Genomic DNA, 17,816 nt, shown 5'->3' with positions numbered 1-17,816 from the left:
ACAATAGAGAAAATTAAATCTTTTAGGACCCATTTGAGTGGTCAGCTGCACTCTGCAGTTGCCCACTGCTGCTGAACGCGTGTATTCGCAGTGCGTCCTGCTGCACTGAAGCACTCTGGGAAAACATTGTGTCATCCCTGCGGTCACAATCGGTAATCTCCACACGTTCGCTGCCTTTGAGGGGGCTCGAGCCATGAAATGCGATCGTGCAACCCGCAGGAGTATCATGCTAATTGGAATTGACAAAAATACGGACAGCGCCCTTTTGAACTGCTGACACTGGACAGGCTGGATTAGGCTGCGTATATTAACAACAGGTGACAGGCTAGAGGGAACAGTGGGCCGTCCGATGGCGTGGAGGAGTCCAGCCGCAACGTCTGAGATCGGGCCAAAAGACAGACGTGGGAGACTCCTACTTCACACTGGTACAAAAAAAACAAAACAAAAAAACAAAACAACAACAAAAAAACTCACAATACATTGAAACATTTTATAGTCTTTACTGATGTGGGCTCTTACAAACCCATGGACATTTCAAACAGACAAAATTAAAAATAAAAAAAAGAATGAATTTCTTTGACCGTAGGAACATAACAACAAATGGTAAAACAAGAAAAACATAAAAAAAAACAACAAACAAACAAAAAACTTCCTCCTTTGGAAGTTAGAATCAACTCATTGGAGATGGTGCAAGTGACAATGAAAAAAATAAAATAAAAACATTTTAGTGTTGCATCAACATTTTAGATGCACCTGTTTACAATCATCTCATGAAATGACATGGTGGAGCAGCCATTGGAATCACATCTTCCCTTTTGCAGTGAAACAGTGACATGATTTACGAGAACGGACACAACTGCGGTTGTTTGAAATCAGACTTGTGATAACTTTATCCTGCTGAATAAAAGACCATTTTTGAACGCATTCCATATTCTCTTGCTCACAGTTTACCATTCACTCTCAATATGTATGATGTAAACCGAACAATTGTTACTTTATGTTATCTTACAATAGAGCTCGTCAGAGAAGCCAGCTTTTTGTAATTCTAGCTGATTATAAATATGGGCTATTATTTTCTTCCAACATACAAATATATACACTGTAAAAGCTGATTCCAGTGCAGCTGGAGCTGTGACTTAGGGGCATAAGAGCCTCACGATGCATTACACCCTCAAACAGCAGTTCATGTTAGCTCACTTAGGGCATTGGTGATTCCTTTATAAACCATCTCAACATACTTTCTTTAAATCTGGTTGAGCAAAGTGCTCTCACCACACCTAATAACACTGAGCTAATGTCCAGTGAAATTCCGCTTCCTAAATTCAACCTAAAAAGATCAAAAACTGTGTTGGGAGGTGACGGGAGCATTCATTGCTTTAGGAAGAAAACCATGAGGGGTCTGGTGCCTCAAGTCAGTCCGGAAGTGTTGGGCCTGCTGTTCCAGGCCCCTCAGAGGCTGCCGATGTTTGGGAAACTCTTGAGCTTCTCTGGGAAGTCGTCTTTATAGAGCACTGGGTCTGCACGGTGCTCCACCACCTTCAGAGGCATCGTGCCAAAGACCGATGCAAACTTGTTGATGCACTCAGATCTGAGGACGCAGAGCACAGTTCAGTTACTTTAAAGCAGGAGGGAGTCACCAACCTTTGTGGCACTGAGAGCTACATCATGGGTCCTGAGTCACATGAAGGGCAACCAGTTTGCTACACTCTTCTGAAACATTTTATTTTTTTATTATTATTTATTTAATTTATAAGCCATTAATAATAATTAAAAAAAAAAACTTTCCTATTTAACTGTTGTAATTCACCACAACATTGGACCAGTTCCGTAGGAGAGCGAGAGGTGGGGGAGGGGAAATGTGCCTGATGTCGTACCTCTCCACCATGTGCGTCTGATCCAGGGACAGTCCATCAATGGCAGTACACTCAGGGCACTTGAACTTTTTCCTGGGGGTCACCTAAATAAAAGCAGAACACAGCCTCAGCACTGATGTGATGTCAGCCGGGGGGGTAGAACTGAGCCTCAGCAGCCCAGACAGAAGCTAACAGTCTGTCCCGCCGGGCGACACAAGTCCGTGACATCGGAGGTGAACGGTAGGCGGCCGCAGCGCGAGGAGACCGAGCGCAGTTTTGCGTCACTGGGAGGTAAAAGGGTCGACGTAGAGCCGTAGCGGCTCCGAAGCGCGTGAGAAGAAGAAGCAGCAGCGCGAGGAGGACGGAACGAACGAGGACGGGACGCAGACGGCTGCAGCGCCGGCTGGGGGGGAAGCGGCAGCGGTGGAAGATATGGAGGGAGGTGCGAGCGTGGGCGGCGGCGCAGGGAGGCGTGCGGCCTGTGATGTGACGTGACGGCAGGGTGTGCGTGAGCCTCGGCCAGCTTAGCAAAACACAGCGAGGGGGGGGAGGGAGGGAGCGCCAGTGAGTGACACCGTGATAAGGGAGGTTAAGGCTGGGCTTTGGCTCGGGGCCTTGCACCTCCGCGCAGTCGGTGTAATGGAGGAGGAGGGCAGGGGAGGGGTGGCTGAAGGGTGAGAGCTGATCAAACCCAGAGATGCTGCTCCCGAAAGCAGCCCCATCCCCTCATCCCCCCACCCTCCCCTCCTCGCCGACATGCAGCCAGTGCGGACCAACCTTGATGGGGGCTTTGCCTGTGATGTTGGCCACCAGGAAGTTCATGGCAATGTCCTCGCAGTTCATGTGAGCGTCCACCCAGTTCTTGATGTCCCCCGGCATCTTGTACGTGTACAAATAGTTGAAGTACTGGAATGAATGGGGAGGAGAAAGGAAAATAAAAAGATTGAGTTGTCTTGTAACGTGTTGTAATGATGCACGGCATGCGTTTTTACGAGCAATATGCTGAAGGTGTTGGAGGAAGCACTTTCAACCAGTGTTTGATCCAGAAGAAGAGAAATGATGCATGGTTCTTACTATGGCGCTCTATAAACTACTCATGGGTGGGAATGAGACTGTGATGGTACAATAACCTCAAGAAAAACATCACAGGTTCATTGTAACTATTAGATCCTTAAAACATTTTACTATATGTTACCGTAAAAAACAAATCATTATTTTCCTACTGAACACAATCTAACATGTTCTTTTTGAAAGACATATAAAACATTTAAAGGGAAGAAATACATTAAAAAACTAAAATTAATTGAATCGCTTTTTAAATACAACAAATAATCTTCTTAGACATGTTTTGAGCTCAAGTTATGAGTTTCCTTCAGGTCACCTTATGGTAGAAGGCAGCTCCAGTTAGAACCATAGACACCTCGTTGGTCCACTCAGACTCATACTTCCACTTTCCCATTTCATGGTCCCAGAGGTGGAGGCGGCCAGGGTAACCCACCAGCCGGTCTGGGAACTCCCTCCAAACCTGCAGTCAGACAGACAGGAATCCTTCAAAACGTTGTGGTCATCTTTCATAACAGCTCAGGCCACCTTCAAATACGCAAAACTCAAATGAGCACAAATCAAATTGCCTATTAAAAGTCAAAATGTGCTGCGTAACAGGTTCAAAGGGTTTGTCTCCAATGGTGTGAGCCTGGACAGTCTTGTTAAGAACCAGCCAGACAGACAGCTCCTCCATTCAGCCGTCAATTCCAGGCAATTAGCCTTAAACTGGGTGCAATTTCATCAAATGGCCTCTAAACGGACTCAGGTGAGCGCTGCAGTGGGGCCGAGCAGGTACATGCGCATGTCAGGAAGAAAGCAGCGGGTCTGTCGTCATTTCTCACACATCAAACACGTTCAACAGGCAGCCAAATCCCCAACTAGCGGAGAGCAAGGCAGTAATCTCCCTGAACGACGTTAAACGCCGGGATCAGCGTGGAATCCTTCCCTGCAGGACCTGCCTGCCTGCCTGCCTGCGGGGGATTTAGGGAAGTCGCTCAAGGTCTGCTAAGCAGTGCCGGGGGGGGGGGGGGGGGGGTGAGTGGGAGAGTGGGGGGAGGGCATTCCTTCTCACCTCATAGCCAAACTGCAGTTCGTCTGACGTCAACATGATGATGTCATCGTCGATGGCCAGGACAGCTTCCGTCTCGATCTCGTCGTAGGGGAAGAAGCGGTTACTCAGCTTGTTCTCTTTGGTTCGCACCACTTTGAGAGGGACGTTGATCTTCGGCCAAAGAGACTCTGTCGAAAAAGAACAGGTTGAGCAAAGAGAGAGGATAGATTAGAAAGACACATTAAATAGATTAATCTAGATAGATTAGATACATTAATCTTGATAGATTAGATAGATTAATTTGGATATATTAAAATGAATTAATGTGGATGGAAGAATGGATGGATGGATGGATAGATAGATAGATAGATAGATAGATAGACAGATAGACTAATCTAGATGATAGATATATCTGGAGAGATAGATATATAGATATGGATGGAGATAGATCAATTAATCTAAATAGATAGATAGATATGGATGGATGGAGAGATAGATCAATGAATCTAGATAGATAGATAGATAGATTAATCTTGATAGATTAGATAGATTAATTTGGATAGATTCGTTAGATTAATGTGGATGGAAGAATGGATGGATGGATGGATAGATAGATAGGTAGATAGATAGATAGATAGATAGACAGATAGACAGATAGACTAATCTAGATGATAGATAGATAGATAGATAGATAGATAGATAGATAGATAGATAGATAGATATGGATGGAGATAGATCAATTAATCTAGATAGATAGATAGATATATAGATAGATAGAGCCCTGAAGCCTTGTGATGCCAGTGCTGATCACCAGGAGATACATCTCAAGGCTTCCCTCGCTGGAGAAACCAGCACTCTTGTCAGGGTTTAGAGGGTGGGGTTGGGGTGTGGGGGCGGGAGGGAACATTTTATTGTTCATGTGGCAGATCGAGTTTTATTTCCAGGGGAGAATTCCTGAGGATCTTCAAAAGGCGGCGTTGACGACGCAGACGGGGCTTCATTAATGAGGTAACCGTGGGCCTGGCAGCTTATGAAAGAAGCTCCAAATCATCCTAACCACGTATGAGGCCTCCTGTCAGAAGCGGTTGTCGGCAGAACTGCTACATTAAACACCCATGATTCCTTCTGCCAGGGCTCTCCCTGCTGCTGCTGCTGCTGCTACTTCCCAGCTGAAAGGGGGAGTCAGGGAACGCTGAAGCTGAATTCACTGAAATTTAAAAAAAAAAACAATTTTCTACCTCCACCTGCCATTGCGGCATCAGATAAAGAATGCAGCGGCCGTGAGATATTGCGAGTGTGGAATTCAAGATTCTTTACCCCCCCTTTCTTGGAGATTCTGCGGAAGAGGCTGTGGCCTCCTTTAACTGTTTTACTTACTGCAGATGTGTGAACGTTTGTCTCATTTTTAGGACTAAATCAAGAAATAACGTGACGGAGAGGCATGCAAAACGTACGACTAAACAAACACCAAAACAAAAAAATTCACAACGCAAGGAAAAATGGAGCTAATAATAAAAAGCCAATGAGAGTTTGCTGTGATTTTGCCAGTGTGACTCATTAGTGGCCCCTTGTTAAACCTGGTGGGTCACACAGCCTCTGCCTGGTGACGCTGATACCTTCCTGACAAGCCAACTCACAACCACAAGAGGCACAGTCCTCCCGTCAGTTCATTACATCAACCCACTCTGACGGTAATTTAAGAGTTCAGAGTCCGAGCACACTGGAACCTTGAGCCCTTTCATCCTGGGAAGGCCCAACTAGATTTTGAGAGTGTGTAAAATTTGGCTTGATTTATGATTTTTATATTGGTAAAAGCTTAACATAATGCCTGAAAATACATTCATAAAAGTGTATCCTCGCAGTACAATAAAAGTCAGTTGTCTTTCCTACCCATAGATGGGTCCTCATATATTTAAGAGTCTACATAGAGCAATAAGGGTCTTGCACCTAGTTTGCTTCCATCTTGCACTACAATTTTTTAAGGAAGCCTGCCTGACAGTGGCCTAATTACAAAACACGCCGTTGGGCAGGCTTCCTTAAATACCAAAATTTTGCACACTTGACCACAAACAGCCAAAGGTTTAAACCACTAGCCATTGGTACAACGGTAGATTGCGAGGGGCTAAAGACAAGTCAACCCCTCTGGGTGTCGGATAACGAAATCAATTAGTCTTTGCCAAAGAACGTATCAAAACTCCTCATTTCACAGGGAAATATGTCCTACTCACCTTCAGGAGGACTCTTATTCTGGTTATTCCACACCACCAGCAGTTTAGCCAAGCTGGGCACCTTGGAGATTTCCGTGATGACCCTGAAAAGACTCTCGACGCGATCGTAGGTCAGCACCACTGCCGTGAAGCCAGGTGCCCTTGGCGGGATGAGTGGCAGGAAGAGGGGGCTGTTTACGCTGGACCACTTCTGCCGGAGACAAGAGATCGGAAAAAGGCAAACTGTTTAGGCTGCAAACTTAATACTTTGTTTGTTTTCCACTTCCTTGAGCGTCTACCGTGGACCGCGTTTCAAGAATTCACGGTCGAGCCCCGTCTGCGAGGTTTTCCATGATTCAGTAGGGTGCAACGGTGAGGTCACCTGCAGCAATTTAACAAATGGTGGTTTATATTATGGGGGAGAATTATCCAGTTATAGGTCTCCGGGGGTTAAAAGAGGCACCTCACATATTGGTATCATCAATGTGAAAGTTGGCTTTCCTGTTTGTGCTCCCATCTAAAATGACTGGAAACTCCAGGAGGGGAGCCACACCAACTTTGACTTAGACTGAGAGACTGTTTAAGCTAAGCTAACTAAGGCAGAAACATCTCATGGGCTTGGAGTTACACATGTGTATTTCAAGTCGGTGGCATAAGAAATGTGGGTCAAAACATTACACAAAAAATATTTTTCTGTCATCTGAAGTTGTTTTTGACACAAAAAATAACCTCCTTGAAAATGATTGTGATAAATATTGAAGCAACCATTATAGGGATGTTAACAATTGGTCGATTATCGATTAATTGTCAATTAAGAATTTAATCGATCAAATTAAATTAGTTGCAATTAATTGAAACATTTTTCCACTGGGTTTTTTTGTTAAATGGCGTGGTGTATACCTGTATACTTAGAACAAGTTACTTTTAAAGAACTTAAAAAAATAAAAAAATAATAAAAAAAACAAAAACAAATTGAAATGTGACCCATTAGAAGTAAACTTTTATTGTTTTCTAATGCAAAAATTGGTCACATTGGATCTTCTTATCAATTAATCTTTAATCGATCGATATTGTCAATCAACTAACGATTAATGAATTGATCGATCATTTCCATCCCGAGACCATTGGGGTAATAAACCTCCAGAAAGGCTCCAGAGTTGTTCCAGCCTGAATACAGTAATGCTCGGTGTGAGAGGGGCCCCATGCAATATTTCTGACATAGTAAATCTGTGAGCTTCTTGAAGTACATATCAGCACTGTTTCTCCTACAGTCCCGAGGGAGGGGAGAGGAGGGAGGGGGGGTTGGCACACAGTGACTCCTGACTCCCTCTGTGGCATCAACAAGTCTGTCAACGGAGACACGGCTACTGCCTCTCAGACAACATCAGTCACCGCCCCAACAATAAAAAGCCACTTTATTGGCAAGTGGAAACTTCCTTGTGGTCATTTTCACACTGCTGAACTTGCCCAGGGGGAAATAATTAAACTAACACATATACGCAACACAGCTGCAGTAAATGAGCACCGAAAAAAGCAGAGACCGCAAAGACATTCGTCAAAGCGAATGAATTAGATGAAAAGAAACTTGCGAAACTTTATCGGCAACTAGTAGATATAAAGGTCCACAAATGAAAACTATTTACACTAAGAGGCTGAAAGCCTCCAGTTCGGGTTTGCATTCCAAAAATGGAGTTGCCCTTGATGTTATGTAACTTTAAAAACAGAACTGATGCAAGAAACAAACTTTAACATAGTAACAGGGTAAGAAAAAATGCATTTAAAGTAAGTTAATGTATTTTAGCGAGTATATAAATAAAAGTCAAACTGCTGTACGCCGACAATAAAAAAAACTGTGCTGTGCGTCCAAATTGTTTTGCAAATTTCTCTTGTATGACTGCAGGATCGCTGGTTCATTTAGTTTAGCACTGGAACCACGGGAGAGGAGCGACATCTCAAGCAAAAACAGATGACTGTGCATCTGGGTTTCTTCAGGGATTTTTTGCCCTGTGGCAACATGGCACCATACAAAAAGCTGAAGATATGACAATATGGTAATCGGAAAAGTTCTCCAGCAGAATAGGAGAAAAACAAAGATGTCCAAATAGTTGTATAGGGGGAAAAAAACTAAACCAAATAAAACTTTAAAGCTTTACCTGTACTATACAGTTTATCTCAACCGTTGTGTGCCGATGCAAACAAAACGTTTTTAGATGCTTGAATCTGGGCAAATACAGCTCACCAGTGTGGTCATTACCTACAGCTCCAAAACAAAAAGCAGCCTGTCCCTTATTCTGAAACCCCCTCCCAAAGGCAGCAGTAATCCTGGGAAATGTGCTTTCAATTACAAGCCTAAAGACTACAAGAGGAGAAGGAGAAAAAATGTCTGCCTGATTTATAAGTTCTCCTCGCGTCCATTCACTGGATGCATCGACAAAAACACTTCATCTCCCGTCGCAGGCAGGAATAGCCAAAGGTCTGTACCCAGACATAATTAACCCTCTCCGAGGACAAACTGAATGGTACTGACTGATAGTACCGACACTATTGTGGCTGGTGTGTGAGCCACACTGACAAAGCAGTTTGTCGCGGCCGAGCAGAGTGACTTCGGATGGCGCTTCAGATCGTATTTACGCGTGACTGCGAAACTGAAACAGACAACGCAAACCTTACTTTGCCACACCGTGACGGTGACTGTGACCCTTGACCCTAGATTTAAAAACACAGATTGATGTATTTCCTACACATGCACGGCCCTCGAGCCCGCGGGCTGCGGACAGACGAGTTGCGACGAGGCCGAGCCGATTAGCAGCTCCGGAGGATCGGCCACCAAGCCGAGATGTCTGCAGCCGCAAACTTCCACGACCACAGGGTCGAAAAACACACGCTCCATTCTTCACAGCTCCCAAACTCTCTATAAACACAATGAGTCAGACGCGGAGGAACTTATTTTTTACCACAACGGAGGCTTCCTCTGAGCGCAGAAGTGCTGACACAAACAGCTGCCTCGGAGCAGAGCCCGGGCGCACATGAAGCTGCAGCGCCGCACATATGCGGCGCTTCAGAGTGAGCGATGCATCCTGCTGTCACTCTGCCACACACCACTTGATTCACGCGGCAGAAGAGACTTATGTGCTGATGTGGCACGGCGAGCATCTGCGCTCGGCACTGCGGTCACTTTTGAAATTTCTTCTCGTACGGCCACGACTCAAGAGTTGAAAGGGGAAAATACACACTCCCCCCTTCGTGTCAACACCACGCATGAATCTGGAAAGCGGCTTTTATAAATAAATTCATCATTAGTGGAAAAAAGCTGATGTAATGAAATACGTTTGAATTTGCTCCAACTTCAGCCACAATCAATTTCTAGATGTAAGAATCCCAAAAGCCTTCATGCTTTAAGTTGAAAAAACAAAAACAGAAAAAAAAAGAAATTGCAGTTAGTTCAGTTTACCATTGTGTTGCAATATAGTATTGACAGACCTTGACAGATGAGTCTGCAGAGAAAAAGGGCTGGGAACGCGAGTCTCCTGTCTGACACGATGCATAGGACAGATAGTTACGTACCACCACAGGTGGGTTGTTCCACTGCTCGTAGGTGCGTGCGGCATAAGGGTAGATGCGGTCGTTGATGATCTGGAGCGTCGTCAAGCCGATGGACTTCATGGAGCTGAAGTAGGCCTCCCAGAACCAACGGGCCTGCGAACAAACAGGTGACACTTCAAGCAAACAAAAGAGGACGAACGCTGCGGCGTAAATAGTTGAAGCTCTTATTCTGTTTTGAAGTAGATGAGTGGAATCAGACGCAGAATCAAAACTGTAATAAAAAAAAGAGTCAAAAGAGTAAAAACTGAAGAGTTAATGTTAAAAATGACATAACTTAATACAGAGTTTTTATTTTATCAAATATATCATTCAACCCACAATTCCGCTCTCTTTGGACTCTTGACCCTCATCAGCTCTTCGTCTCAGGCTCTCTAAAATATCTTTTGAAGGTGCCTGCATTACTGCGGTGAGTGTGATCGGAAAAAGCAGAGTTCAACAACTGCAAACAAACAAACAAACAAACGCTATGAATTGCAGCAAGAACACACACACGCAAAAAAAGATGTGTGTAAAGCCGGCACATTCAATTGGTAAACTGTCATTAGTTGAAGCTGACTGCGACACCGTCGACAAGCAGAGAAGAAATAGCTGGTAAGAGGAATAGCACCATGAAGAAATGTCTAAAGACACAGCGCTAGGAACCATGACACATGTTTCACCTTTTTTGCCCCCTGAGGCCCTTTTTCAATTGGGGAACTTCAAGGGACAGTTCAGAGGCAAGAAAACCCCGTAAGAGTTAATGAGGCTTCAAACAACAGCACCTCCTGCCAGGAGACATGACGTCACACTAACCCAACCCCAACCCACTGGATCCTCCGTGGCCTACAAATCACAGAGAAGAGGATGTGACCGTGAGTTCAGACTTTCTCTCGCCCCAACTGCAACGCGACAAGTAGTTACCGGCGAGCACCCATTAATGAACAATGATGGCGCACGAACCTTTGGCCATTTCCTGAATCTCAAAAACTCGAGTCTGACAGGGGGAAATTTTTTGGAGACGTAAGACAACACAGAAACCGCATTTAGCTTTGCAGTGGAGATGAGGCAGATTTATAAAAGACCTTATGATCTCTTGGGGAATCCCGGCCGCCGATAAATCAGCAAGTGATGACAGTTTCTTCTCTGGTCGGGAGGGGGCAGAAAGACAATGTGTTCACCCAAAGGCCCACCACGCCTACCTCCCGCCTCTCCCAGTGCCTGCAGGAATTTTTATGAGCGGACTTGGCCGTCGGAGATCTCAAAAAACATCTTTTCTTATGTCAAAATTATCTACAATCGAATAACGCATGAACGCAAGAAGGTGAGGTTCAAATACATTTGCCAGAATCCTGGACAATCAAATGTAGAATTTAGCCAAACACTTTAGGGAGTTTCCCAGCAACTCCCACAGTGCGACTGTTAGAATAATAGCACAGAGAGAGGGGTGGGGGGTCAAGGAGACAATCACACAACATTTACAGCAGCCTGCATCACTTTGCGCGAGTTGTTAAGTGCTTGACAGATGGTGTAACCCACGGAACAGAATTATCAGCCAGTAGGCCGCCGACGGAACCAGGCACTCATTAGTGTTATTGACATAATCAGGAACAGCAGTGAAAACAAATATGTTTTAATAATAGGAGCTGCTCAGTGGGAATACTATATGCTCAGGATTTATTGGCCTTCCTCCCCGGATCCCACCCCGACACACACACCTCTTGTTATCAATAACAACTTCATCTTGCAGATTTTTGTGTCATATTCGGAGGTTACGACCCAAACGCGGCCCGGATCAAATGGTGTCACTTTGATCGTCCTGCAGCTGCTCCGTGTGACTGACATGGATGCGGTTACAACATGTCAAATTTGAAAACGAGCTCCGCACTCTGAAATGAGTCCACTGACGACTGATGGAGGTTTAACGGCAGGCTCCCACAGGATGACCTGGCTTTTCTCTAATGAGGAGTTCAGTGCCGCACATGTCTACGCACAGCCCAAGGACGGTGAAGCAGAGCGGAACACTGGACACTAAAGTGAGGAGGGCGGTTGGAAAAATCTTTAAAAATGATTGAATTTTTGGAAGAAAAAATATAATAAAATACTATAAATGATATACAGGTAGTTAAATAACTGCTTTTTAATTACAAATGTTCGACAATCATTGACATGCATGGAATCAAAGGGTAGTGAAGCCCTCTGCTGGCAGAAGGAGTGAAATACATCCACTCTGCTGCGCAGAAGTTTCACAGATGCACTAAAACTTTCAAAATAGTGCAGTAGAGTAGAATTGATGTAACACCTATGATTTGTGTGTGTGTGTGTGTGTGTGTGTGTGTGTGTGTGTGTGTGTGTGTGTGCTGTTTTAGGTTCAACGACCTTGGGTGCGACAAACGCATTTGATCATGGAATTTAATATAAAGAGTATAATATGATTAGAATATACATTAGCAGGATAATAATAATAATATCAATGTCTTGATAAATGTGATGAACAATATGTGGTTGTAATGACAAATTAATTTTGTACACCGGTGTTGGAGATGAAATCACATTCCAAATGGAAACTATTACACAACTAGTAAATCCTAAATGATGGGATGGCCAGTAATAGTAATGATACTAAAAAAAACAAACCCTAATAAGCACTGTGCTACAAACCAGAAAATGCTGACCCAGATGCTCCACCTCTAAAGCGAGCAATGTTTGGAGCTTGTCTAGTGTAATCCAATCTCAAGCCTGTGTCTGAGCCCTTGGCCTAAAATGTGTTTGGCCAGAATAATTACTAAATGGACAAGAGTTGATACAAGGGAATGAGTAGCAGCTGTACCAGTCAATGTCTCTCTTAGCCGCTTTCACTTGTGTTTATTGTGGCTTATTTCAGATATACCATGCAAACAGAGCGAGCTGTCTTTCGTGCATTTCAGCCACGCTAAAATCAACACAGCTGAATCACCTTAAAGCTTTTTATATATCTTCGGTGAGCAGAGGCGGAAATTTAAACTCATGAAAAGCGCGGCTGCCATCCAAACGTCTGTCTTTCACACATCCTTAAAAGTCACTGCAGTTGCCACGCCGTTGACCGATTATTTTGCGACGCGTGTGCACATCAGTTGTGGCATACAAACGACCCAACCAATTGTTTTCAAACTTTAACCTGAAAAAGTATCTGTGCAAAATGGATTTTAAAACATATGCATGTTTATTTTTTAGGAATTTGGGGTGTATAATATCAAGCTAAGATGTCCTCAGAGATTCCATTCAGAAAGTATTGCCTATTAAGTCATGCTAAGCCACCCTATTACCATCTACCAATAGTATGGTTGCTAAACAAACAAATAAAACAAGTATCACAGCCAACAAAGGATTTCTAAAGTCCTGCTGTTACCTGTCTCTGCATCTCTTCCACTTGTCTGTGTGGAATGCTCTTCAGGATGGTGTACATTTCTGACAGCTTCTCCTCTGGAATTACCACTGACGCCCTTTTTGGAAAGAGGAAAACGAAAAATATTATACACCTTTTTAAAAGCAAAACAAAACATGGACACTGACAGTTTATTGACTGATACGAACCTTTTCCAGTCAAGTACTTCAGAAAATGGCAGAATGTAGGAGTCAGCAAGGATGACGGGGACACAACCAGCCTGCAGCACGTCACTGAGGGCAGCCTGGCCCAGACGAGCCCCTCGCAGCACCACACAGAACGAGGATTCCTGTATGTCCACAATGGGAGTGTTAAAACAACAGAGTTATACTAAACAACAAGGATTTTCAAGGCCTTAATGAAGTTAATGGGTTACTGTAGCGTGTATGTGCCTTACTCCTACTATGTACAAACTACAATAAATGTTCAACTAATGGCGGCACCAGTGCAAATCCGATGCAGAAAACAGGATGTCATGTTACTCTGCGTGGATGTGAACACAACCCTTAATATATACTAACCACAGACTGTGTCTGAAAATAATTGTCATACATTCTTGTATGCGCTTCTATTTATTTTTCCAATAATTGTGCAGCCCACCTGCAGTATCTGCGGGTAGTCGTACACCTGCCCCTTGAAGCAGCGCTTTCTTGCTGAGGCGGCGCCCTGGGAGAGGTTGCTGCACTTGTCCAGGAGGAGAAGAGCTTCTCCATTTTCTTCTTTCAAGCGCTCCAGTTCAGCACGGTACTCCCGGTGGATGGCAGTTTGGGAGGACAGAATAAAGTATCGCCTTGGCCTGTGGGTATCGAGATGTATATTAAAAAAATCGATTTAATTCAATGAGGATTTAGAATTTAAAAAGTGGGTATAATTGCATTTCCTCAGGACACTGTTTTCAATAAATTGGCAACGTGATGTTATTTACTCAAGAGTGTATCACTGGAAGTACACAACTGCAAATGCACTCACCCCGGCTGTCTGTCAGGAAGCTCAACATCTGCAGAGAGGGGGCTGTACACTGGGATACTGACATCATAGCCTTGTCTATAGGTCCACGTTGAGAAACCACCTCCGGCCAGCAGTGCTCTGAAACACATGAAAACAGCTCATGATAATGCTACACCAAGGCTGACAAAACAAAACACGTACGTAAAAGAAAAACAACAACCAAAAAACATATTGACGCTTCCACTGTCGACAACGTGCGGCGGTATGTGACATGAAACGAGGCTTCAACACCTTGGCTAAATCACACCACATACTGTAGGTCGAGAGGAGATAAATAAATTTTCAATGCAGTTCTGCTCCACGTCAAGGTGGATACGAAGTGGAAACCAATTTTCATCACATGCACCTGGTTCTTATGAACCGCAATGCCAAATGGAATCCAGCTGCATGAGCCTGAGAGAAAAAAGATCCTTGCAGCTGGAGATTGTGTTCATTGTCTCAAGGCCGTGTGTTCACAAATGCAAACACTTCAGTCCTGGCACAGGCCAACAGGACATCCTGAGTTTTAAGGGGTCTTCGCAGAGAATTACAACAGATGAACTGTCTCTTCCAGGCCTCCAGAAGATTTTTATCTCCAAATTGGTTTGTTTCCATTAAAATATCATCTTTAAGGCGACATGACTGATTACAGTGAGAATTCCTAATCCAAATGGAGTAAGAAATATTTTTCTATGATTTTCTTCTAGGGACAAAATATTCGCAAACTAATATAGCCTTTACTTGCAGGTCAATACTGGCAACACTACAACTGTGTCTTACAACATAATTACTGTTGGAGTATATCATATATTCACACATTCTTAAAGTGACTAAAAGTGAATGTAAATATTTATGCATTTAAAATTAACAATGTGGTATAGCTATTATAGGTGCTTTGATTCAGGCATTCCTGTTTTGTTTTTGTTTTTACATCCAGCCACCTTACCATACAGGTGACACACGACACGCTGAGAAAGTTGCATTTCTGCTAATTAAAGATTAAACTCAGATTTAAAAAGACATTTTATCCAAAGCTACCTGTCTCTTGGCACATCCAGTGCTGTATTGTAGTCTGGTGGGCCTCCAGGTAACATGTTGAAAAGCAGGTGATTCATCCCTTTGTCCCATCTATGAAAACACGTTAAGTGACACATAAGTTTACAGGGAAACCGATCACTGAACACCATCAAATTCATTACACATGGAGAAGTAGGCACACTCATGGACTTCAAGGACACTTACAAATCCAAATATTTTGCCCTAGAATTAAAGCTTCAATAAATTGTGTGGCACTAAAGGATTGCTCATATAAAATACAAAAAGGTGAGTTAATGAAAGGAAAATAAACAAAGATGAAGATCAGTAAAACAACAAAAAACAAAACATGGTTTGTCATTAACATATTTCTTTATGGCTGTGTAAAAATCATACCTGCCCAACATTGCCAGAGCCTGGGCTGTTTCCCTGACACGCAGGGAGTTCTGATTCAGCACGTCAATAGATGGAATAAAGAGACAAGCCCTGGTCACATCATCAGTGTAGAAGTCACTGTCCGAGATGGCACTGAGCAAGTCATTGTACTCTCGGGACAATCCAGTGCTGCTGATGGGAACTCCCACCTCATCCACAAATTTTTGCAGGGGGTAAATATAAACCTTCAAAAGAGACAAGTTCCACGGTGAATTGAAGTTTCGAGGAAGAGGGAGCACTGCAGATACTCATGGCACACTTTGCAGGGAAAATATCACAAAATGAAGTGCAGTTACCTTGATTCTGTTTTTAGGATTATAGCCACACCTGTACACATCAAAGCAAGTGTGCATGCGGCAGCTGAGGTCTCCCCTTTCGGGAATGGGACTGGAGACGGGGAGGCGGACCAGGGGAGCGTCGTGAACGCTGCGTTTGTCGAGGGTCCAGTCACTTGCGGACTCAATGGAGTGAGGCCAGAACTGAAACATCCCGGTGGCGATCAGTCCCAGCAGCACCAGCGAGAACAGGGTGATGTAGTAGATGCGGTGCTTGGTTTTCATCCGCGGGATGAGCGCAGGGCCCCGCGAGCTGTATTTCCCAGCGGCGTACATGTCTGCAGACTCTCTCCACCAAGCCACTGGACAAGACGGATCTCAGATCAGTGACGGATTTAAGCAGTTTTCAATAAGTCATGTACCGCACCTCAGCCAATCCCAGTACAAAGGAGAAAAAGGAGTAATCATACACTGACTCATCACACAGTTGAGCAGTCAGATCTCCCAAACCGTCATTGTTAAGTCAACACTGAACACACACGCTATTACAGAGTATTAAAACTACAAACATTGTAATGTTACCGTTAAACAAGTGCCGATTTCACTTTATGTTTTTGTCAATGATGCTCTATATCGAAGGGCATCTCTTACCAATGTCATCAGAGCAAAAAAAGAATAAAACAAAATCATAACGTACAGAACGATGACAACCACAAGTGAAGGGTGTCGTTCGCATACAGTTATATTTTAAATCATAAACTAACTTAAACAACGGCACATGATTTAAAATAATAGTATTTGAGTTATCAGCTAACAAGCTGGAACACATCGCTGCTAACTTAGCTAGCATACGTCGGGTAGCAATACAACCCAAAACCACTGAGTGATAAATCTGTTTGGGGTTTTTTCTTGAATTCTACACATTCTCCTTTTACTCACCAACAGTTTTAGTGGGATGGTGTGTGAGCGTTCGGTCTTAATTCATGGCTGTGATTGTAAAACGAACACCGTTCTAAACAGTGTTGATGTAGCCTTCTACTCAGCAACCGTCCGTTACTGGAAAAGCCTGTTCTTCTTCGGATGGACTCGCAATTGGCATCCAGCTGCATTATCGCCACCTTCCGTTTCAGTATGTGAATCTTACAATTTAAATATCAAATTCATCAACGAAAAACTAAACAAAGAAACAAGCAAACAAAACAGTATCACATCCAACGAAGGATTTCTAAAGCCTTTTATAAAACAGTAGTGCTCCATCAATTATTCTCAGTTCAATGTTCAATCCTATTGTTCCTAATCTCAACATTTCTCACTGTGTCCAGTACTTCCATCCTAAATGTATTTTATCCGTGGATTCTTCTTCCTGACATTGCTTAAACAAACATGTCTATTATTTCTAAATGTTTTGTTTCTTACACAATGGTTAAAATTGACCCACTCGTTGAGTTTATCTTTCCTAAAGCTCAAAAGCAACATGATGCATATCCTACAAACGCTATAGAGCACACCTGTAATTTTGTAAATTAATGTTACTTTTCACCACAAACCACTAAGATATCTAAATAAAAACATTGAAGTTAATGCAGATAACTGGCTATGTTGTTGTACTTGGCACTGGCAAATGTTATGTCACTGATTCTACAAACACCCCACATCCACACATCTTTATTTGACCTATGACACCTCCATAAGGCTCAACATGAGATTGCGATCTGTTCCAAACCTACTGCACACTCATCATATGCTACACCTACTCTCTGGCCTAAATATAGCTCCAACCACCGCATACCAACTTCACTGAAAATCCTTCTGCACTCAGCACTTCGGCAAGTGATGACTTATGTCATCTAAAAAAAAACATATTTAAGTTTGATTATCGTGTTGATAACAAACTTTTAAGGGATCTAGGAATCCTTGGCTTGTATA

At 43.4% G+C, this 17,816-nt stretch overlaps 1 protein-coding gene across 1 annotated transcript; it reads right to left on the bottom strand.

Annotated features, from left to right (window-relative positions):
• Positions 1-476: 476 nt before the first annotated feature.
• Positions 477-16,984, bottom strand: ext2 (exostosin glycosyltransferase 2). The gene is made up of 15 exons (XM_076021780.1): positions 16,830-16,984; positions 15,912-16,252; positions 15,577-15,800; positions 15,184-15,273; positions 14,128-14,244; positions 13,759-13,954; positions 13,308-13,447; positions 13,123-13,216; positions 9,720-9,851; positions 6,177-6,366; positions 3,970-4,136; positions 3,235-3,378; positions 2,631-2,759; positions 1,875-1,957; positions 477-1,588 (listed from the first exon to the last, which is right to left on the bottom strand). The coding sequence occupies exons 2-15, from the start codon at positions 16,224-16,226 to the stop codon at positions 1,450-1,452; spliced, it is 2,160 nt and encodes a 719-aa protein (XP_075877895.1). The 5' UTR covers positions 16,227-16,252; positions 16,830-16,984; the 3' UTR covers positions 477-1,449.
• Positions 16,985-17,816: the final 832 nt, after the last annotated feature.

This window comes from Nelusetta ayraudi, unplaced genomic scaffold (assembly GCF_046127955.1).
Source record: "Nelusetta ayraudi isolate G7.1 ecotype Tasmania unplaced genomic scaffold, CSIRO-AGI_Nayr_v1 ptg000002l, whole genome shotgun sequence".
In the NCBI taxonomy this organism is placed as follows: Eukaryota; Metazoa; Chordata; class Actinopteri; order Tetraodontiformes; family Monacanthidae; genus Nelusetta; species Nelusetta ayraudi.
The sequence above is the reverse complement of the archived record's forward strand: the minus strand, read 5'-3'. Positions and strand labels throughout refer to the sequence as shown.

Excerpts from the sequence above, each read along its gene's own strand:
- ext2 (XM_076021780.1), bottom strand. The coding sequence starts at position 16,226 with ATGTACGCCGCTGGGAAATACAGCTCGCGGGGCCCTGCGCTCATCCCG. Across the intron at positions 13,448-13,758 it reads ACTACCCGCAGATACTGCAG|GAATCCTCGTTCTGTGTGGT; the intron begins GTGGGCTGCACA and ends GTGGACATACAG. Across the intron at positions 13,217-13,307 it reads GAAGTACTTGACTGGAAAAG|GGCGTCAGTGGTAATTCCAG; the intron begins GTTCGTATCAGT and ends CTTTCCAAAAAG.